This window comes from Mesocricetus auratus, unplaced genomic scaffold (assembly GCF_017639785.1).
Source record: "Mesocricetus auratus isolate SY011 unplaced genomic scaffold, BCM_Maur_2.0 Super-Scaffold_100028, whole genome shotgun sequence".
NCBI lineage: Eukaryota > Metazoa > Chordata > Mammalia > Rodentia > Cricetidae > Mesocricetus > Mesocricetus auratus.
The window spans coordinates 23,556,427-23,579,321 of record NW_024429209.1 but is presented as its reverse complement, the minus strand read 5'-3'; the positions used below and the strand labels follow the sequence as shown (position 1 = coordinate 23,579,321).

General features: G+C 46.2%; 1 protein-coding gene across 1 annotated transcript in view; it reads right to left on the bottom strand.

Moving 5' to 3' along the window:
* Nucleotides 1-22,895, bottom strand: part of Osbpl2 (oxysterol binding protein like 2) — a 43,755-nt gene that overhangs the window by 6,440 nt on the left and 14,420 nt on the right. The window contains exons 3-11 of the mRNA XM_005074515.4: nt 19,745-19,878; nt 17,130-17,271; nt 14,403-14,478; nt 10,176-10,310; nt 9,503-9,600; nt 5,582-5,764; nt 3,954-4,061; nt 3,209-3,298; nt 812-935 (exon numbers count right to left, since the gene is read on the bottom strand). Of these exons, the coding sequence (XP_005074572.1) occupies nt 812-935; nt 3,209-3,298; nt 3,954-4,061; nt 5,582-5,764; nt 9,503-9,600; nt 10,176-10,310; nt 14,403-14,478; nt 17,130-17,271; nt 19,745-19,781 (993 nt within the window). The 5' untranslated portion in view covers nt 19,782-19,878. The remainder of the gene's footprint in view (nt 1-811; nt 936-3,208; nt 3,299-3,953; nt 4,062-5,581; nt 5,765-9,502; nt 9,601-10,175; nt 10,311-14,402; nt 14,479-17,129; nt 17,272-19,744; nt 19,879-22,895) is intronic.

Genomic DNA, 22,895 nt, shown 5'->3' with positions numbered 1-22,895 from the left:
CAGCAGCAACGTTACCTGGACCAGGCAGCTGTGGGTGGGCACTCACTGCTAGACGATCCAGGGAGCAGTAAAGTTTGTAAAAATGGCAACGGACACCACTCAGCAGATTCAACAATCTAAATGGGATTTTCCTTTTCTTTCTTGTTTTTAGATAGGATCTCACTATTCAGTCCCTTCCTGAACAGCCTGCAGATGCCATGTAGATTAGGTTGCCCTGGAACTCACAGAAATTCTTTTGTGTATGCCTCCTGAATGCACTACCATGTCTGGGGAAATTTTCCCTTTTTTGTTTTTTGAGATAGGGTTTCTCTGTGTATCCCTGCTGTCCTAGAACTTGTTCTGTAGACCAGGCATCAAAATCACAGATATCTGCCTGCCAAGCATGTGTCACCATACCTAGTTTGAGCGATCACTTTTAATTTTAATTTTGCTTAAGAATAACTCATAGTCTCCAGCATTACAAAATTCTTAGAGGAAAGTCATTACCAATACTTCCTGACTGCTGAATATATTACTGAGAACTCAGAGCTGGAGACCAGAAATGAATGCACTTGACTCCTTAAGAGGACTGTGTGAAAGAAAGGGCTTGCATCCCTCGGGAGCTTCCAGCTGTAGCAACTACAACATAATAAAATAAAGTCACACCCACCTCTGCCCCCATACCAGAGCCCAGAAAGAGGACAGTTTTGCCTGCACAGACATATCCCATCCACTACATACACCTCCTGGCTGAGGTCACAAAAGCCGTGCTTCCTGAGGGCTACCTGCCTGAGGCCCCGCCCTGACCAGGCTCAGCTGAGCAGGCACTCACCATCTTGGCTTTCCTGGGGTGGTCACCTCTCCTTTCATGTTTCTTAAAGGATTCGTAGGAAGCAGGGTCGATGCCCCACAAGCATTCCGTCCACTTGCCGTAAATTATAAAGAGCTTCTTCCTGCTGCAGCCAAGGAGTTTAAAACAGGAACAGTCATCTACAGTGCAGCAACTCAGTGCCAACCTGGTGCTCCCTTCTGTGAGCCTCCTACATTCTGGGACACCAAGGGATGGGATGATGACACATAGAAGAAACTTTGTATCTCAGGACCTTGTTCATGATGTTGGAGACAAAGTATCCCTACCCTGATGCCAAACAGAAAATGAAGGCACAGAAGCCTAAACAGTTCTCAGCGCCTTAGAAAACAACGGGAAAACAGCACAGACTTTCCTAAATGTAAAGCTTATGTGCCAGTCCTTGGCTGGGGTAAGTGATCTACCACTGAGTTCTGATATACAGTGAGTCCTTCAAATCTTTTTCTATCAAATCCATCCACAATGCCTGCCAAGGTCACTTGATGGTATCTGCTTTCTCTTTGGTTATCTATGTCTAATCACAGCCCTGGAAAGCTCCAGAGCACAGTCCAGACACAGCCTCATACCAAAAGGAACAGAGTCCATTCAGCACAGAATGTCTTTTTCCTCTGCTTGAGAAAAGTACGTGGTGGCCGCATGCTCCTTGGGAAGTGCTGCCCTGACTCACAGTACTATATCAGGAGGACACACTGCTTGCAACAGTCAGTCCAGCTCCTTAAGCAAGTCAGTGTAGCAAACTCTAACTCCAAAGGAAAGGAAAAGTATGCCTGGAAGGATCAGTGAGAACTTGCTGCATAAGCACAAGAACCCAAATTCAGACCCCTAGAACTCACATAAAACTGGATATTAACCCTGTACTGGGAGGGCAGATACAGAGCCAGCTAGCCTGACAGTCAAGCCAAATCAGTGATTTCCAGGTTCAGTGAGACGCAGTCTTAAAAATAAAGAGAATAGAAGACACCCAACATGTATACAACACGTATGCACAAACATGTACACATGTGTGTACCAAGAGAACAACAGCAACAACATGAAGAGGAAAAGAAAGAGAAATGGAAAAGAAGGAAAAGAGAAGAGAGAGCATGCTTGGATCAGGATACAAAACCAACAGGTCCCACCCAGACTCTTCCACCGGCTTGGAACATCAACTTGTTTCAAACCACAGGCAGGTCAGTCTCAAAAGATGCCTTGCTGTCCTTGGTCACCATTATGACATGACAGGGCTGTGTCCTTTACAGCACACATGTGAGGTCCTGACTTGTCCCATTAATCTAAAGTCTGACACTAACATACAGGTTTGAACAGATGAGTTTCTGGTTCCCTAGAGATATGCAGAGAACAAAAGAACTGACTTTCTTGGTATTATATTACTGAAGAAGGGTTGGTGATGAATAAAATTTTGAGACCCAGAACATAATTTTACCAAAGGGAGAAACATCTAGAAAATATGACAAAACACTACTGGCCGTTTTTCTACACAGAAATCTTTACAGGTTTACAGAGTGGAACAGTGGGGGCTTGTGAACAGACAGGTTTCCCTGTGACTTTGGAGGCTGTCCTGGAACTCCTTCTGTAGACCAGGTTGGTCTTGAACTCACAGAGATTCACTTGCCTCTGCCTCTAAGTGCTGGGATGATCAAGTGTTAAAACCCTCAGTTCTGTTTGTAAAACCACAGCCCTAAAGCCTGGCAAAGTGATACAGTGTAACTCAGCATTTTGGGAGGTAGATGCAAGATTCTAGGACTGATAGCAGCCTGAGTTGCACAGCAAGACCATTTCAAAAAATTAAACAAACAAATGGGGGGGCCACATTATCCCCATTTCTTTTTCTTTTTTTTCGAAGATAGGGTTTCTCTGTATAGTCCTGGCTGTCCTGGAACTTACTCTGTAGACCAGGATGGCCTTGAACTCAGAAATCCACCTATCACTGCCTCCTGAGTGCTGTAATTGAAGACATGAGCCACCACTACCTGGCAAAAAAATCTATTTTCTCAGGCTAACTTAATCTTCTCTGTCCTTAGGTGACAAGCTTCACTCTCCTATCACCAGAGACCACACTCAAAACTTCTTTAAAAACAGTCAGGCTGTGGTGTTGCACGCCTTTAATCCCAGCACTCGGGAGGCAGAAGCAGGCGGATCTCTGTTAGTTCGAGACCAGCCTGGTCTACAAGAGCTAGTTTCAGGACAGCCTCTAAAGTCACAGAAAAACCCTCTCGAAAAACCAAAAAAAAAAAAAAAAAAAAAAAGAGAGAGAGAGAGAGAGCGAGCGAGCTAGCATTGTTTCTACCATGAAGAGACATCATTGCATAGCCACTGGCCGCTGTAGACCCATGTCCACTGGGCATCAATGGGTAGACTTACTTTTTGTCTTGAATGTACCCTTCTACTCTGTGAAGTTCCTTTCCAAACAGTCCACATGGCTTGAAGTGAAGTATACACTTATCTCCAGTTCTGTGGGAACAAACACAGTCATTAGTTTATGTGAAATGTCTAGAGAACCAACCAAGCTACAGGAGAAGAGAAAAAGGACATGGCCGCCTAGGAAAGGAGGCTATGAATGATAGATAGTTAAATTAACAAGAGGCCTTTACTTGTTGACAGGAAGGCTCTGTAACTGACTTGGGGTGACTGCTTACACAACTAGGGTAATTTACTAAAATATCACTTCAGTGCCCATTTAGAAAATAGGTGACTTGTATGATTTATAAATTATCTCTCACTAAGGTATTAACAAGCAAAGCCAATGAGTCATAGCTTCCAGCTATAAGCCTAGGCCCCACAGTTACTACATTTTCATCAAGCACTGATAGTATACGTAGGTGCACTTTACATTCTCAAATAAATTAACAATGGCAACGAAAAACCAACCAATCAGCATAGGGCATTACTGATTATTTCAATACCAGACACCATGTGTAGGGGCCCCACTACAGAAAAGAAGCTGAGGGGCAGGAATACAGGGCCAGAAGTCCAGAGAGAAGGAATGCCGTCAGAGACAGCTCCCCTAAGGTCAGTCAGCTCATCATGGCTTGTCTTGCCAAATGCAGCTTGGCCTGTCACCTTTGGCTCAGAATCACTATCCCAAATACACAGATGGGCCTGTCACCTGTGATTTAGGATCTCCACTATCCCATACTGTTCGATCCATAGCTGCCCAAGGATGACATTGTGCACACAGCAGGTGGGGTTGGTCCACGTGTAGGCTTCATTATGTCTGTGAAAGCATCAAAAACAAGTCAGCGCAGTGAAGCTCAGAACTTGGGTGACCCAGAAGGCCATGACCAGGCAAAAACAGACCATAGCTTCCTGGGAGCAGTGCTTTGAAGTCTTTCCAGTGCAGGCTATTTAGTTAGCATGCATCTGAAATTTATTTCTCCTTCCCTTTGTAGCATCAACAAAGCTTTCTACTTAAATGTCAAGACAAGTTAATAAGCAATAAAGGAAGACGAAAACAAAAGAGAGACAGCTCTCCTGTGAAGCTGCCAAGAGGAAAGGCTTGTGAGAATCCCAGTCCTAGTCTCAGCCTGGCTGTGAGGAGAGGACAGGGCTGCTGCTGTCAACAGCCAACTCCTCTCCCCCATTTGAAATGACCGTACGGCATCAAACACAGCAGTGGCCAGATTGCGCCTATAGGAGAATGCATCAAGGAGCCATCACTAAGAACAAAAGCATCTTGACACAGGATGGTTGAGGACACATGTCAGGACTCTCTCAAATGAAATTTTTTTTAAGATTTATTTATCACATACACAGTGTTCTGCCTACATGCCAGAGGAGGGCACCAGATTGAACTGTAAATGGTTGTGAGCCACCATGTGGTTGCTGGGAATTGAACTCAGGACCCCTGGAAGAGCAGTCAGTGCTCTTAACCTCTGAGCCATCTCTCCAGCCCCTCAAATGAATTTTTGAGATAGGGTCTCACTTTGCAGCTCACTATGTAGACCAGGCTTGGCCTTGGCCTCCTGAGTGCTGGGATTGAAGGGGTGCTCAACTATCCAGCCTGACCCTAGGTTCTTAAAACTGTCGGGCAAATGACCAGTGCAGAACAAATATTACATTGATGCTCCCCCACAGCAGGCTCATAACAGAGGACCACTGTGGCAACTGAACCTCTAGGCTGTGGGGGCTGCAGTGGGTTTCAAACTCTAGCATATGCTGCAGACTTGCTACTAGTAGAGTACCTCTGATGGGAGCTGGGCTGGACAGCCTATCTAAGAGGGCTCTCCAGTGGTCCTCATCTCCAGGCACTCCACTTCATATGCACAGACAGCACACATGCCTGTGTGACCATCAGCAAGAGAGGCATGTATGTGGCTGAGGGGCAGCTATTGCAGCTCCTGTCTACAGCGCTCCTCTGCCTAAGGAAGAAGAACGGCCACTGGAGAGGGCGTCCATGGCTGGGAATGAAGCTCTTGCTGACCCAGGGCCAGTCTGTCTAGGAGCAGCCTAGAGGTAAAGAGCTAAGCTAAGCAGCGATGGGCTGTTAGGTTTGGGGTTGTCATACAGCAACCGTTGATGGCTAAAGAGTAGCCAATCAGTGTGTGAGGGGCTGTGAGACATCCACATCGGTGGACAGGGGAACTCTCTTCGCCAGAAAGCCTAGCGGAAGAAATGCTGCTGGCGGAAAGGTCTGTGAGCCCACAAAAGGTAGGGATCTCTCCACAAAGAAGCCTTAGGAGACATGGAGGGCAGCGTCCTCCCAGTCAGAACAGGACACTTGCTCTTGTCACTCACTTGAGAAGCTCCAGTGTGATGGTCCCCCGGGGCTCTGCCTCGACACTCTTGCCCCAAAACTTCAGCTTTGGGTAGATGGAACCATGGAACATGAAGTCTTGGTCGAGACCTTCTGAATAAAATGCACTAATAGGAGGGTGGTGACTGACCTGTTCAGATATAAATCTGAACCCTAAGTCTTCCCTAGGTCCAAAAATAAGAATGGAAAGGGAAGAGAAAAAGCCACATTAGTGAGAGCAATAACAAAGGACCACCAGCTCACCCACCAGCTTCACCGGCCAGTTGGTGTGCTCTGCCCCCCCAAGCAGCTGATAGAGGCTCTGGGCCCAGGAGCCTCCAGCTGTGATAGGCAGCTCATCTGACCACACAAAATTACCCTAGAGCACACCTGCCCACCACCGCACAAGCTCTGCTGGGAGGGAGCCTCCATCTGGCCTGCTGCTTATCCAACTGACACCTGAGCCTTACAGCCATCAGGCAGGCAGGTCTCAGATGTGGGCCAACAACAATGCCAAAGTGTCATTTCAGTCTCCCAGGAAAAGTCAAACCAACTGAACCAAAAGCACATGAAGGGTGTTCCTGTCCAACCTTTGCATGGGCTCCCAGAACTTCTATGGTGGAGTGTCTTAGATCCCAAAATATTCCTGGCCAGGAAATAGGATTTTTAGCAGACTCCCTTATTCAATAAAAATGTCAGTTTTTAATTGTTCCGGAACTATGAATACACCTACAGTTGTAGTCATTAGGAATTATAAAAGCTAAACCACATAATTACTAACTTAGCTGGAATCAGAATTCCCAATCATTACAGAGGAAGGAAAGTTGAAAAATTAGATTTTAAAAGGTTGCCTGCCAAGGTATGTAATCTACAAAATGAATACTTGTCTAAGAAAAGCAAGTGTATTTTTAGCTGTTCAAGAGGGATTTGAAGGGATGAAAGACGCTGTACACAGCCGGGTCTGCGCAGTACTGTGGGGCAGGGCCACTTAGTGTCAGGGAAGCTCAGTGTGAAGACACCAACAAGCAGGCCTGGAGAGGAACACACGCCAAACCCAGTGTGAGGGAGGTTTCCTGGCAGCCTGTGAAACTTCTTCAGCCTCTGAATTAAATCCCAAGTCAGGTTAAGCATCCTGTCTTACACCCCAATCAGCAGCTCAGGCTACTCCTATTCTTGCCCAGTGGTGGCTGCAGCTACTGCTGCTTTTTCTTTTATTGAGACAGCTTCATGCTATGTAGCCCAAGCTGGCCTGGAACTTGCAATCCTCTGCTTAACTTCCTGCATGCTAGAATTTAGAGGCATGAGCCAATGACTCAAAAAGCTTTTTTCCTTTTTAAATCACCCAAAATTGCTCCCCTTCTTCTCCCCCCCCCCCATCTCTTTCCATCTCCCCCCTCCCTCCTTCCCTCTTCCCACCTCTATCTTGTAACGGCCCTGGCTGTCCTGGAACTGGCTGCTGGCTCTACAGACAAGGCTCACCTCAAACTCAAGAGATCTGCCTATCTTTCTGCCATCATTACTGGGCTTCTAGCTTATCTTTTTAAAGACATTTTAATAATTTCCTGACAGCTAGAAAGATTTGAATCTCAAATCCTAGTATGTGAGGAAGACCAGGGGCTGGAGCTAGTATGTTTTTTACTTTCCCAAACTACAGTGCAGTATCTTGGCAGGTCCCTAAAGAGCCTGCATGGACAAAAATGACAATTATTCCCCATATGAACAGATTCCAGAGCTGATGAAAAGACCATCAGGGTAACAGGCCCTGAAACCATTCACATACTAAAGGCAGGCTGATGTGGAGTAGGCCAGTGCAGAGATCCCACAATCACCCACCTCAGAAGAGGCTTATCATCATCATATCCACACACCAAGAGAAAGCCCAAGGACCACCAAAATTTCCAGAGAAACTGTCCTCTGAGTTCACTGATTGCTCAATATATCATTACTTTTATGACAAAGAAAAAAATGTACAAATTAAATTATTACATAGAAACACTGCAACCAGAAAAATGGTCTTAAAATCAACAAGAAACTACCATTTAGAAAACTGTAACATGCCAGACAGTGGTGGCGCACACCTTTAATCCCAGCATTTGGGAGGCAGAGGTGAGTGGATCTCCAGGTTCAAGGCCAGCCTTGTCTACAGAGCGAGTTCCAGGATGGCCAGGGCTACACAGAGAAACCCTGTCTTAAAAAAAACAAAACCCCAAAATAGAAAAGAAATGAAATTAAACTAGAACATCAAGAAAAATGATCATGGCTTTTTGTTTGCTTGTTTCTGAATCATGAATGACTGTTATGGAACTTGCTTTGTAGACTAGATTGGCCTCAATCTCAGAGATCTGTCTGCCTCTGTCTCCCCAATGATACGATTTTTTTTTTTTTTTTTTTTTTTTTTTTGGTTTTTCGAGACAGGGTTTCTCTGTATTGTTTTGGAGGCTGTCGGTCCATCCCGGCCTCGAACTCACAGAGATCCGCCTGCCTCTGCCTCCCGAGTGCTGGGATTAAAGGTGTGTGCCACCACCGCCCGGCTCCGAGTGATAGGATTAAGGCGTGTGCCACCATGCCCAGCTGAGGAAAAATGATCATGATACAATGCAAAAGTCATCAATTAGTATCTCACACACAAGAAAAAACCTATTAAGATGTTGGTAGCATTTCTTGAGCAGGTTACATCTGTTTTCTACTTCCAGCATCGTCACGTTCTATATAGAACATTATCACAGCCAAAACACCAACTGACTCCATCTAGTGAATTCCCCAGACTACCAGCTGACCCTGATTCCAGGACAGTGGCAGAACTCTTCTCTACAGAAAAGACATCAGAGCAGATGGCAGGTGCTGGCCCTCCTGCCTGTAGCCCCATGGGCTGTGGCAAATAACCATTATGCCAGCCAATAAGAATGCCTCATCTAAATTCTTCCAGTAACTACCTTTCCACATCAGAGAAGACCTAACCACTAAACTACCTGTTGTTCTCTGTAATCCTGAGGCATAAGCATGAAACAACACTGGTCACACACACAACATAGAATGATAGGTCCCAGAGGAGCAGACTAAGAATGGGCCTATTAGGAACTGTACATATTCAGTGACGAGTCCTTGGAGGCTCAGGCAAGGCTGAGGTAAAAACACACCAGGATTATGTGACATGTGGTTGGAGTGTTGCCACCCCAGCAGCATCTAAGACACCTTTCTACATAATTGCAGGAGACCCAAAGTTGACAAACAGGTAGCAACAATCTCCCAGTCCAGCCCTCTAGAGGCTCACCACCATCCATACGAACTAGGATTCAGGTTGAGGCTCAGAGATCTACTAAGTCCAGGGACGAGGATGGAGGGTTCCACACTGCTCATGTGCAGGAGCAGTCACCACATCTACCCTAGGAACCTCACACTCTAAGGGCTCCAAGAGGCAGGATACTACCCAGAAGAAACTACAAAGGAACTTCAGTAAACATTCACAGACTAACTCACTCTTGGGGTCTGTCCTGCAACACAGGCATGGACTAAACAGTGACTTCCGCAATTTCTCTGGGTTATTTCTCATAAAAGTGCTGCAGCAAATGGCACAGTCCTACTTATTAGCTCTGGTTCCATTTTGTTGTTGAAAACTAGTGACTTCCCATGTCTTGGCCATGTAGTACACATATACCACTAGGTACACGCATGACCTCCATCCTTGAGCTCCCTGCTCTAAGAATCTATGCCAACCCTTCTTATGGTACCAGGGTTCTATTCCATCATTAACGTCACACCCCACCTGTGTGAACACCTTCTTACCCTCAGCAATCTAAATACTTCATTCAGTAGCTCCTGACTCCAACCATCTATCTGATCTGAGGAATCAATGCTACAGAGAGAATTGAGCTCTTGTCATCCATTAGCCCTTTTGCAAGACATTCATGATGAACTCTCCTTACCTGATCAACTCATATGTCTCCCCCAGGAGTGGGTTGAAGGGTTTGCCAGTTCTCTCCCACTGGGAAGCCACAGCCGAGACTGCAAAGGCAGCTACAGACTGCAAACAATTCAAAGATGGATTACAACAGCTTCAGTCAAGACAGCAAATGAGTGAGTAAGTTCCCCACAGGGTGTCAATCACAGGCACTCAGCACCACTTCCCTCTGCTGACTTCTGGGGTTTCCCCTCACAATGGTGGGTTGTTTTTTTGTATTTATTTATTATTTATTTTTCACTTTTTTTAAGATTACAGAACTTCTGAGGAAACACCACGGTTACGCAATACTTCCTCAAAGTCACAAAAAGAGGAAACGTGTTTTCTCCACCACAGGTTGCATACCCTGCAGGTGCTGAAGCAATGTTGATGTGTGTGTCTTTACACTGGCACTCCTGTCCATACATTCCCACATATTTGAACTCACATACCACACACACAGGCACAGGTAAATACTACCACCACATAAGCATACCAACAAGAGGCAGTGGCATTGAGATGCCAGAGGGAAGTCAGCTCTGTGAGGCCGACAGGTAGGCGTTCTGGCCAGATACCTGGGTCCCTACAACTGACTGGGGTCAGTCAAACAGTTATGGCATCAGGACTGTCCTCACAGTCACAAGCAGTACCCTGCCCACCTGCATCCTCTCCAGGGTCTGGGTTTGACTCGAAGCTTTGTGAATGAGGTACACATGCTCCATGTACTCAGTGATCCGCTGCAGGAAGCTCAGTGGCTCATTGAAGGCAATTGGCATCGTAATCTTGGACAGCTCCTAGAGGAAAACATCTGGTTGGGTTTCTGGGGCTCCTAGGCATGCCTCAGATGCAAGCATCCACTCCTCTCTGAGCGTTCCAGGGTCACTTCCCAGAGCTTCCAACTTCCACACAGACAAGATCTTAGAAACCCTCTGTGGGAAAGCTATCTGCTGTGAGCACTGGTTTCCACCTTACCGTACCAATATGGAATGTCTTCCTGAGTGGTAGCTATGGCAGATCTCCATCCCCCAGGCCTGGACACCACTCCCCAGCTGCATCATATGCAGTGATCACAGGAGCTCCGGAGTGCCATCTTGTTTCCCCTCACCCACTCCAGATGAGTGGTACGAGCCCACTATTAAAACTTGCCCTTGCTGGGTGATGGTGGTGCATACTTTTAACCCCAGCACTTGTGAGGCAGAGGCAAGAGGATCTCTGAGTCTGAGGCCAGCCTGGTCTACAGAACAAGTTTCAGGACAGTCAGGGCTTCTTAAAACAAAATAAAAAAACAAACAAAAAACTTGCTGTCAGGGCCCATAGCCTTCCAGTATGAAACGGCAGCACCTTAGCTGGCAGGCAAGCCTTTCTACAATGTGGCTTTGCCTGTTTCAGAGCCCACAAAGGTGATTCATAAATCTTTCTCAAGCATCACAGGGCAGAAGTGAGGCTGCAGCCCCTGCCTCCAGAGTTCGTGAACAGAGGACAAAGGTCTGCAGGAGCTCTTCCTGAGCTGGGCTTCTGGAAGGGCGTTAACAGAAGGGTGGCCATCTTATAACAAAGCAGGCCCGGATGCTTTGGATCTTACGTTGTTTCACACTTCTGTACTGGGAGCTAGAGTGACCCCTCTGCTCTCACCGGCCCCAATGTCACCAGTGCCAAGTAGAAAAATCGCTAAGAGTGCCCTGAAGGAGGTAGTGTACTCAGCAAACTACCATCAAGACAGCCTTCCCAGCCAGGTCCTGGAGACAGCATCCTGGGAAAATTAGGGCCTTGTTTACAATGCTGATCTAGGGAGATCCCACTGGCAGCCTGAACTCACAGACTGAACCAGAGTCAGCCAGGTTCCTCACAGAGGCCACAGGCCAAGCTGAGAGACACTCGGATATTTGGGAATATGGGGCTGCTGGACAAGGTGCTAAGACAGGAGTTACAAGTCAGGTGCCTCCTGGCATACGGTGATGACCAAAACCACACAAGGAAACTGCGTTAAGATCAGCAAGAAGGACAAGAAGCTTATGACTGCATCCAGCATATCAAGAACACGAACGTAGAAGAAAGAGATAAGGGAGGAATCTCTGAGCCAGCAGCCAGAAAAGGAGAAAGGCAGGAAAAGACAAGACCTCATATGTCTTCTGTGCATCACACCCCTGTAGAGCAAGGGAAGCTGAGCCCACAGTGCACAGCGCAAGAGGTCAGCCATGGGGAGGAAGGAAACACAGAAGGCTGGGCCGACTGGCTCACAAGCACTCTCATGCACACTGCTCCCCTGCTCTAAAGCCTCAGCCTTGGGTTCCACAGGACAGGCTCCACCCCTGCTACTGGGTACAGTAACAAAGCACACAAGTGGACTTGGTTACAGCTAGCAAAATGCTAACATATTTCTCCTTTGATCTTGCAACCCCATGTCGGAGACACCCATCTCTGAGCCTCACCAAACATACATGCAGGGCTAGCCCCTGTAACCTGCTTTGGCCAGCCAAAAGTAAAAAATAATCTAAAGACAAAACAGGATACCATCCCACTAAACTGAAAGACAACCAAGAAAGGGGCAAGAAGTAGTTACAAGATCACTTAGAGATTGGCGGCTGAGTGAGAACAGGGATAAAGAAAAGCCTATTGCCTCTCTGAAGCCATGGGAAAAAGACTAATACAAAAGTTAGGGTGTGGGAGGCGGATCTCTGTGTGTTCGAGGCCAGGCTGGACCGACAGCCTCCAAAACAGAGAAACCCTGTCTCGTAAAACCAAAATTAAATAAATAAATAAATAAATAAATAAATAAATAAATAAATAAATAAAGGGTGTGGGGGCATGGGGTGAGATACCATGAGGGTGGGTGACAGCTATTTGTGGGGAGGGACAAGGACAGGAAGCTGAGCTTCCTAGAACAAACTGCCATGCTCTGGGTGTTGTCTTGGTATTCTAAGGTTTCAGAAATTAACTGAGAAGAATTAAGAGGATGGCATTTAATCCATCTATGGTGTTAAATGCCAATCCTCTGGGAAGCCTCCATGTTGATTATGGTAGCTAAGTAAGAAAAGGGTAAGGAGACTAGTGAAAGGTTTCAGCATGTACACTATAAAAGAGAACTGATTCGCAGGGCGGTGGTGGAGCATGCCTTTAACCCCAGCACTCAGGCGGATCTCTGTGAGTTCGAGGCCAGCCTGGTCTACAAAGCAAGTTCCAGAGACAGCCTCCAAAACAATACAGAGAAACCCTGTCTCAAAAAACAAAAGAAAAAAAAAAAGAAAGAAAGAAAGAAAGAGAGAGAACTGATTCCTGTAAGCTGTCCTCTGAACATCACATGCACATTGTATGCATATAAATAAATATAATAATAATAATAATAATAATAATAAATTAGAACAGGGCAAGGGTTAGGGAAATAGCTCAGTGGGAGAATGCAACGGAGGCTCTCAATTCAATCCCTAGTACTGTAAGCACAAGCAAACAGGAGGAGAGACCAACAGAAAACTGTACATGTCCCTTCCCTGCCCACCCCCACACGGTGTCCTGTGCTATCACAGGACTGTCAGCACCGAAGGCATCACCAGAGGCATGGCCATGGCTTTGTACCTCCAGACAAAGGAGCTAAAAATAAGCTCTTTTCTTTTTTAAAAAGGAGGTTTCTCTGTGTAACAGCTAGCCCTGGCTGTCCTGCTGCTCTGTAGATCAGGCTGGCCTCTAACTCACAGAGATCCACCTGGGATTAAAGGCACTCGTCACCATGTCTGGCAAGCCAATCTTTCCTTTACAGTTCACCCAATCTATGGTATTGCAGTACAGGCAACAAAAAACAGACTAACACATATTTAATGAATTTGACTTTAGCACAATATTTTAAAAGAAAATTATAAAAGGAAATTGTAAACATCGAAAATGAAACTGATGAGCCTACATGATTCTCCCAGACCATGCACAATCACTCATGAAAAAACAAAACAACAGGAAAACTTTGCAATAGGGATATACAATCAAGCAATTAAGGTAGGTCAACATCTCCAGTAAGATGTATGACACTATGCACTTCTGAATGAGCAGACAAAAGAGCTCCTCCTAACTTCTGTGTGCTCCTGCCCAGAAGAGAATCTATGCCTTCTTCCAGCTCCCAATGCCAACTCCCATACCAATCTACCAGCCTTCAATCAGTCTAAAGTTATTTAAAGTAAAAGGAGGAAGAGTGAAGTTTTCTCTGGGAAGAAAGTACAGAAATAACCACAAACAACAACAACTGGCATTAAAAGAATGCAGGTAACAGCTGGGCGGTGGTAGCGAGCGCCTTTAACCCCAGCCCTTTGGGGGCAGAGACAGGCAGATCTCTGTGAGTTCGAGACCAGCCTGGTCTACAGATCGAGTTCCAGGACAGGCTAAAGATGCACAGAGAAACCGTCTCCAAAAAAAAAAAAAAAAAATTTCAGGTAGACACATATGAAATTCAGCAATGGGTACTTCTGGACTCTGTCTTATGCGTGGAATATGCCAGAGACCATATGGGCACACTAGCTTCTAACAGTCAAAGAAGGCCATGTGGAAAGTTAATGGCTACTAGACACTTCCTGATACAAAGCCTCGGGACTAGACAGAAGCTTTCTGGAGCCTAGCGCATAGCTAGGGCCCCATCTTGTCTCATGCAGGTGTTCAGGCCATAAGCAAAGAGCACTGGGAGAAAGGCCTTATGGGATGTCTCCTGCCCGTGTTTAACTGTAAAACTGCTATTTTTGCTGCTCCTAAGTTACGTTGTTCCCCTTCACCTTATGCATTTCTTCCTTTCCTGCCTTATCTTAATTAATTTATGATTATAAGTATACAGCATATATTCTCTTAGCTACCAACAGTTGAAATCTCATGGGAATACCTAAGTTCCATACTTCAAATGAGTTATCTGCACTCACCAAACCAATGCACTTCTTCAGGATACTCCACACGCTGAAATTGCTTCTGGTGAACATGGGTGCAGGAAGGGCTGTCCTGTGAGCAATGTGAGAGCAACAGGCATTATTAACCAACAGAGTATGTATGGGGCATATTTCTCACAGGAAGTACTCAAGACCATCATCTTAGCTTGAGACCTAAATATCAGTGTCTCTGAACAATGGTACGACCGGGAGAGAAACCATCACAGCTGAAACCTACATGGTGACTGTACCACTGTTTTTAAGTACTTGGGGTCTTGACCTGAGCCTGCAGGGGTCAGGTCACTTTGCTCCTTCTGTGAGCTGGAGACAAGGCTGACAATGAGAACAGAGTCCCTCTGCTTACATCCCTACTACCTACTTTAGGGGCTTCTGCCCAACCCCAGGTTGGCGGACAGAGCTGAGACTAAAGAGTGAAATGAGTCAAGAAAGTCTCCTCCAAAATTAGTTATCCACCCTCTGACACAGACCTATCTTCCCAAGGCGAACTCCTGAAGCTACCCTCCCCACCCAAGAAGACCCCAGCAGTAACCTTAGTCTCAACTCCTGCTCTGGCTACTTGGGGACAGACTATAGTTTCTTCCAGAAACTTGGACTATACTGAGCACTGTCTCCAGGAAGCAGGAAGGTCCATCACAGGAGTGCAGAGAAGGCATAACAGAGCAAGCCTTCAGATATACATGACTGCTCTGAGCCCTTAGAGGTCACTCAAGTTTTTACTGTGGAATTCTCAATGACATTGTACTGAAGTTGAGCAGGAGAACACTGACTGGGCATTCTGATCAGGGATGGTGACAGCTGGGGTCTGCCTGGTAGACCTCAGAAAGGGCTCATGTGGGTAACTGAGTCAAGAGGGAGAAAGGACGCTCTGAGACAAAACAGGAAAGGAAAGAGATCCTTACCATTTCCCGAGCACCAGGGCTGCCAACAGCAGCTGGGTGCTGTGCACATAGCAAACTGTGAGGGCCACAACAAGAGGAAACACAGCTCTGTGGAGGATCAGGTCAGGCCCCAAGGAAACAGCCTGTGCTGGTCAGCTTTTGTCAGGCTGACAGAAGCTAGGGTTATCTGGGAAGAGGAAGCTCCTTGGAGAAAATACCTCTGTCAGATTGCCCACAGGAAAGTCTGCATAGGGCACTGTCTTGATTAATGACTGATGTGGGAGATACAAGCCCACTGAGGGCAGTTTCCCTCCTCAGCAGATGGTCCTGGATTGTGTAAGAAAGCAAACAGAGCCTGCCATGGGAGCAACACAGCAAGCAGCTCTCCTCCATGGTCTGCTTCAGTTCCTGCCTTGGCCTCCCTAAGGATGGACTGTGACCTGATTTGGCTGTGTTTATCACAGTAATAGGAAAGTAAATAATACACAATCCTTGCATGAAGATGGGAAGGAACAACAGGAAAAAAGGCATGGAGGACGTCAGGCTCCAGGCTGAGACAGCAATATGGAGAGGAACCTGGGTATACACGGCTCTGGATGTAGAACCCAAGTCAAGAGGCACCAGGGGAGGCAGAGCCAGAGGAGTAAGAACAGACTTGAGTACAAGGGACAGGGGAGATGTCAGTCCTCATTTCAACACAGTGACCATGCAGATCAACTCCCAAGATGGGAGCGCTTCTGGGAGCAAACAGGTGTGACTCAGAGCTGCTTGGGACTGGGTGTGCGGCTAGGGATGAGTCCCTGCTACACTGGCTTCAGGCAGAGAACAAGGTGGACCAAGAGCGCTGACCATGTAAGCATCAGGAAGAATGAGGGGACAGTGGAAATGAGAGAATCGGAAGATCTGGGTGCATTTAGAGGCCAAATCCTCAGGTCAGGTGACAGAGAATGAGGCAGTGGTCCCAAGCCCCGTGCTGTGTTGGATCACAAGGTGATGTACACTTAGGAGAGAGACGGTGAGGTATGGAGTGAACATAAGCTGCCTTACACAGGCCCTCATAGCCTATGTGATGTGTTCCCGCATCCACTTAACACATGAGTGAAGGACAAAGAAAGGTGATCTCTCTGGGCACAAGGGAACCTGCCCTGAAGGTAAATGGGCCCATGTGTAAAGTCAGCAGTGAGGCTGGAGGGCCCACTGAGGCCCCAAACACCTTTTAATCTATGTGTGTATACTATGTGTACATACTATGACAATCCTACATCCCACAGATTATTCCTGTGTGCTCCTGCTTTTCCTAACAGACTGAGAACTTTCCAGAGTCTAGATACACAAATGAACATGGTGGGGAAAAAATGGAATGTGGTTTTGCTGCAGCAACTAATCAAACCCTTTCAGTCCCTATAATAGGGCCAGTAGCCAATATTTCTCAATGAGATACAGAAGAGACAAGAGGGAACCCTCATTATTCCCACTAGGCAAGCAGTCAAGCATTATCTCAGTAAGACACAGAAGAGACAACAGGATTAAGCTGGTGTCTGTGGAGGGACAAGGGACCTGTGGACCACGTTATGAACAGGCCCTAAGTCAGTCTTGGACAGAACTATCACTTCATGGACTGGGTCAAACACTGCCCTCCACTTGATGCAGACAGGCATCAAGTCTCATGGGACTTTGGTGGCTACAGTGCCTGGAAGAGTCACTTTGGAACTGGGGATGCACCTACTCAATTCCTGAGACCTACGGGGACACCTTACAGTACATATGGGAGTAATCATAGATACACTCTGGAAAATTCGAAACAACGTGTGTTAGGACAGCATACCTGTGCTTTTGAATTCCATTCTCTTGTGATGGTCTCTCCCCACTTTTCCCACTCCTAGTATTTTTGCTGGTATCCAAATCAATCATACCACTGATTTTATTTGTCTCTGAAAAGTCCCCTGTAGAGTTATCAGAATCAAAGCCTGCAAGAAATAAGCAAAATGGTCATCTCTGCTAGACTTGGGAGACAAAGAAGCCCTACTTCAAGACTCTACACAAACAGAAGCTTAAAGATCAGCAAGCTTTTATTTGGTTTTGTTTTTTGAGACAGGGCCTTGCTATGTACCCCGTCTAGCCTGGAACTCTTTTTCATTTGTTTGGTTTTTGAAGACAGGGTTTCTTTATGTAGTCTTTGCTGTCCTAGAACTTGCTTAGTAGACAACGTTGACCCGAATTTGGAGATCTACTTGCCTTTGCCTCCTGTGTGCTGGGGTTAAAAGGCATGTGTCATTATCACCTGGTTAGCCTGGAACTTTTTATATAGACCAGTCTGGCCTCAAACTCAGTGATTCACCAGTCACTGCTTCCTGAGTGCTGGGATCATGTACCACCACCCTTATCTGATTATTTGCAAGTGGTTCCCAGCTCAGTAAGTGCCCTCAGTGTCAGGACACACACACTGCTGTGTGGGTGCAGTGCCTCTGCAGTCCACTGTGGTCTGCTGGGATACTGGAGATCATCTGAACATCGATCAGCTGAAGCCATCGTGGGGAAATATCAAGATAAATTTATCCAAAAGCTCAGGGGTGTTTGCGCTACTGATGCCCACAGCAAGCCCCACTTGTAGGCACACACCAATGGGAAGCAGAACCACTAAGTTTCAACTGCGAAATGATGATTCCATTGAGCTTTGGAAACGGCAAGGAGCTCAGTGTCTCCTTGTGGGATTTCAGTAAGTCCACTAGCATTATCGGCCAGCAATTGGGACAGAGCAGTGAATGGCTAACTATGCCATACCCAGATGCTCTAGAAAAATGGAGGTTCTAGCAAACGGGGGAATAGGGAGGTAAAATTCTGTTGGGGTTGTAACTGGGGAGCCACTGAAATACTTCAAAGCTGCTGTTTGTGTACTTAAAGTCAAGGACAAGAAACAGAACAGATAAGCTTTTTTTGTTTTTGTTTTTGTTTTTGTGACAGGGTTTCTCTGTATTCCACCACCAAGAGGAAGAGCCAAGAGGAAGAGGCAGCCCTCTGCCCTGTTCACTGATGTCCTCTGTCCCACCCAACAACCACTGCCCAGAGTACAACTCTTTTCATCCAGGCTCAAGGGTGCACACCACTTACAATGATCACTTCAAACATGAAGACTGAGCTTTAAGATTGCTACTGTAGGCCAGGCGGTGGTGGCGCACGCCTTTAATCCCAGCACTGGGGAGGCAGAGGCAGGCGGATCTCTGTGAGTTCGAGGCCAGCCTGATCTACAAAGTGAGTTCCAGGACAGCCTCCAAAGCTGAGAAACCCTGTCTCAAAAAACCAAAAAAAAAAAAAAAAAAAAAAGATTGCTACTGTAAGGGCAGGGAAGCTATGTGTCAGAGCATGTGTGTTGTGCATGCATGTGGTCACGTACAAATACATCTAGGACAAATGAAGGTATCACTTGGCTTCCTCTATCACTCTCCATTTGGTCTTGGTCTTTTGGGACAGGCTCTCTCACTGAGTGTAAAACTCAACATTTTTCAGCTAGATTGGCAGATCAGCCAGCTCCAGCAATCTTCCCATTTCTGTGTGGCCCACTCCCTGGAATTGGAGTTACAGGCATATATAGCCAAACCATGCTTAGTTCTTCCCCCTCTTCTTTGTTTTTGTGAAACAGAGTCTCACCATATAACTCTGGTGGGCCTAGATCTTGCTATGTAGATCAGACTGATTTTGAACTCAGAGATCTGCCTGCCTCTGTGAGCTTAGTTCTCATGTAAGAACTAGGGACTTGAATTTAGTTCCTCATGTTAGAGCAGCAAGCACTCTTGCCCACTAAGCCATCTCCCTAGATCTAGACAAGTAATTTTATAATGTACTTTAAACAATGAAAACTAATTATAAAACTGATTTTTTATAAGTACAAATAATATAAAGAATTGAGCTGGAGAGATGACTCACTGTTTAAGAGCACTTGCTATTCTTGCTGACAGGCTTGGCTGGTTCCCAGCACCAACATGGTGGCTCACAACCATCCACAACTAAAGTTCCAGGGGATCCGATGCCCTCTTCTGACATCAGGAACACCAGGCCCACCTTACTGTAGATGTAAGGAAGTTTATGTCTCACTGACTATCACACTAGGTATTTTATTTTACTTATATGTCTTTTTTGCTCACACATGTGTGATGCACATTCATACATACAGGAAAAACAGACATACAAGTAAAATCAGTAATTATACTCAGGGAGGTTCTCCCAAAGAGCCCAGCCCCCGCTGCCCTTCATGCTGTCCCTTAAGATCCAGTCAAGGTTCCCTGAGAGAGAGAAGACATCATTGTCTTTCTAGAAGCTAATATCAGGGCTCATTTAACACACCCCTGGCTTTGCTGTGCTGAGTCAGGCCAAATCCCACACCCCAGATCTCACAGATTCCCAAACAGGATGCAGTCTCTGGCTCAGTCTCTTGCAGTTGCTCACCTGTGACGGCATCAAAGAATTCTTCCTCCCCGTTCATCCTTCAGTGACCAGGCTGTCGCTGTTCTGGGGTTTGGTCTTCCTACTGGATCACATCTGAGCTATATTTGTGTAGAAGTTGTGTGAACACTGGAAATCTGAGGAAGAAATATTTTGGAATGAACTCAGCTTCTACAAAGCCTATGCTCTGTTGACAGTTTTTTTTGGGGTTTTTTGTTTTTTTTTTTTTTTTTGGTTTTCCGAGACAGGGTTTCTCTGTGGCTTTGGAGGCTATCCTGGAACTCACTTTGTAGACCAGGTTGGCCTCGAACTCACAGAGATCCGCCTGCCTCTGCCTCCCACTGTTGACAGTTTTTAAACCCTTTTTTTTTTTTTATCTTTTGAGTTTTGTTTGTTTGTTTGAGACAGGGTCTCACTATGTAGCTCTCTGGCTGGCCTCCAACTTGCCATGTAGACCAAACTGACCTAAAATTCAAAGATCCTCCTGTCAAGGGCTGGGGTTAAAGGTGTGTACCACCACTTCCAGCTAAATACTCATTCTTGAAATTGATCCAACTGATCTCCATAAGGGCCGGGTGCATTGGCACAAGCCTTTAAGCCCAGCACTCCCCAGGCAGAGACAGTAGATTCCTATGAGTTCAAGGCCCACCTGGTCTACAAAGGGAGTTCCAGTTCAGCCAGGAATGAAAGGATGAATACCTAATATACAGATGAAAAAGAAAGCTAGCCTGTGGCACACACCTGTAATCCTAGAGGAACTGAACAGGAGGATTAAAAATTCAAGGCCTATGCCGATCAGATGACTCAGTGCTGATATGGAGGATAACACTAATTCCTGGAGGCTGTCCTCTGACCTTGCACATCCCAACCTTCCCACACAAATAAGTAAACAAACAAGCAAAACACAAAATAAATAATTTTAAAACAGAGGTCAAGGCTTAGGACCAGGAAGATTGCTAAGGGTTTAGCACACAACCAAGCAGACTGGAATCTTAGAGACCCAGTCCCACATACGCAAATGCGGCAAGGCAGGCTGCCTGCAACTGCAGCTTGAAGCCTGGAGCAAACTAATCAGCAAGTTCTCAGTTTGATTAAGAGACCCTAAGGTGGAGCCGGGCGTTGGTGGTGCACGCCTTTAATCCCAGCACTTGGGAGGCAGAGGCAGGTGGATCTCTGTGAGTTCGAGGCCAGCCTGGTCTACAAAGCGAGTTCCAGGACAGCTTCCAAACAATACAGAGGAAGATTCCAGGTATCAGTCTCTAGGTTCCACATTCATGCACATACATATACATGCACACATGTACCCTATTCATGAAAATGCATGCATGTGCACATACACACAAACACACATACACACACCCCAGAAAAAGAAGTGAGACCCAGTCCCCCCAAATAAAAATAAAGTTCAAGGCCAGACTGAGCAATTTGGTGAGATTTTGTCTCATGATAAAAAGTAAGAAGGCCTTTGAGGTAGCTCAACAGGAAAGAGTGCTTGCTATCAAGCCTAAACTGAACTTAATTCCTGGAACCCAAAAGGTAGAAAGAGAGAAACAACTCCCCACAAGTTATCTTCTGAGACCTCCACACCAATGCCATGGTACTTGCATACACAAAATGTTAAGGAAAAAATGTAAAAAGAAGGCTGGAAAATGTAGCTCAGTAGTGGAGTGCGTGCCTGGCATGTGCCAGGCCTCAGGTTCAGTCTTCAGTAGATAGAATTTTAATAACAACCAATAACTAATACATCAACAAGTGATCATTATTAATTTATTATGCATATAGTGTTCTGCCTGCAGGCCAGAAGAGGGCACCAGGTCTCATTACAGATGGTTGTGAGCCACCATGTGGTTGCTAGGAATTAAACTCAGAACCTCTGGAAGAGCAGTCAGTGCTCTTAACCATCTCTCCAGTCCAAGTGACCATTGTTTTAAGAGGAACATTTTAAAGCTGGGCAGAGTAGTAGTGGAACAAGAGAATCTCTACGAGTTCAGGGCCAGCCAGGGATACATGGTAAACACAAAACAAACAATAACAGACTGTTTCAAAAGGTTTAATTCTTTTCTGAAAATAAGCAGGGCACCACATGTAACTTACAAAGTTTCTGAGCAGTTGCCTGTTAAGTCTGACAGGCAAGTAAAGTCCCAAGTGAGAAATATTCCCTCTGCCCTTGGAGTGGCCTACATGGTACTAGAGACAACACCCACCCATTCTTTGAAGCTAAGCTTCTAATCACCAACCAACAGGCAGCAAAACACTCACACGCAAACACACTCTCACTCACATATACACACTCCACACACACACACACATTCATACCCACACACTCACACACCCACAGCCCCCACAAACACACTCACTCACACGTACACTCACACACAAACACTCACTCACACGTACACTCACACACACATACTCACACACAAACACACTCACTCACACGTACACTCACACACATACTCACACACAAACACTCACACGTACACTCACACACACATACTCACACACAAACACACTCTCACTCACACATACACACTCCACATCCACACACACATTCATACCCACACACTCACACACCCACAGCCCTCACACAAGCACACATTCACACACACACACACTGTGCTTTGGGTACTTCCCTTTTCTCTACTTCCTTCCCAATGAGCTACATAGCTGAGTTATGAACCAGACACCCATGAAGGAACACAAGAGCAGCGCAGTTGACTGCATAGTCTGCTGTCCCTTGTAAAGCAGGGATGTGTTGCTTGCTTTTAAAGCTGAGTAGTGTAGAGCCAGCCCTCAACCACCTACAGCTGCAGGAGGAAGGTAAGTTCTCTAGGAGGAACAGCCGTTCTGACCATTCTATCCTGCAGGTGGTAAAACAGCCAAATAGCCACCAAATGTGATGTCTGTCCCTCCAAGAGGGATTTGTACAAGACGACTGGGCCAAAGGTCTGCTCTTGTGAACAAACAAATTACCAATGTCACTCTGGAGGGCATAGGTGTCTGTGACAGGTCAGCTCCCACCCATACAGGAATACTTGCCCTTGCGTGACCGTCTCCCCTCCTTTTGTCCTTACGCAGCCTGTCTCTACAGTAGTGATGCAGCAGGAACCACCTCACCAAACACTGGCACCATTTATTGCATCTTCCAACATCC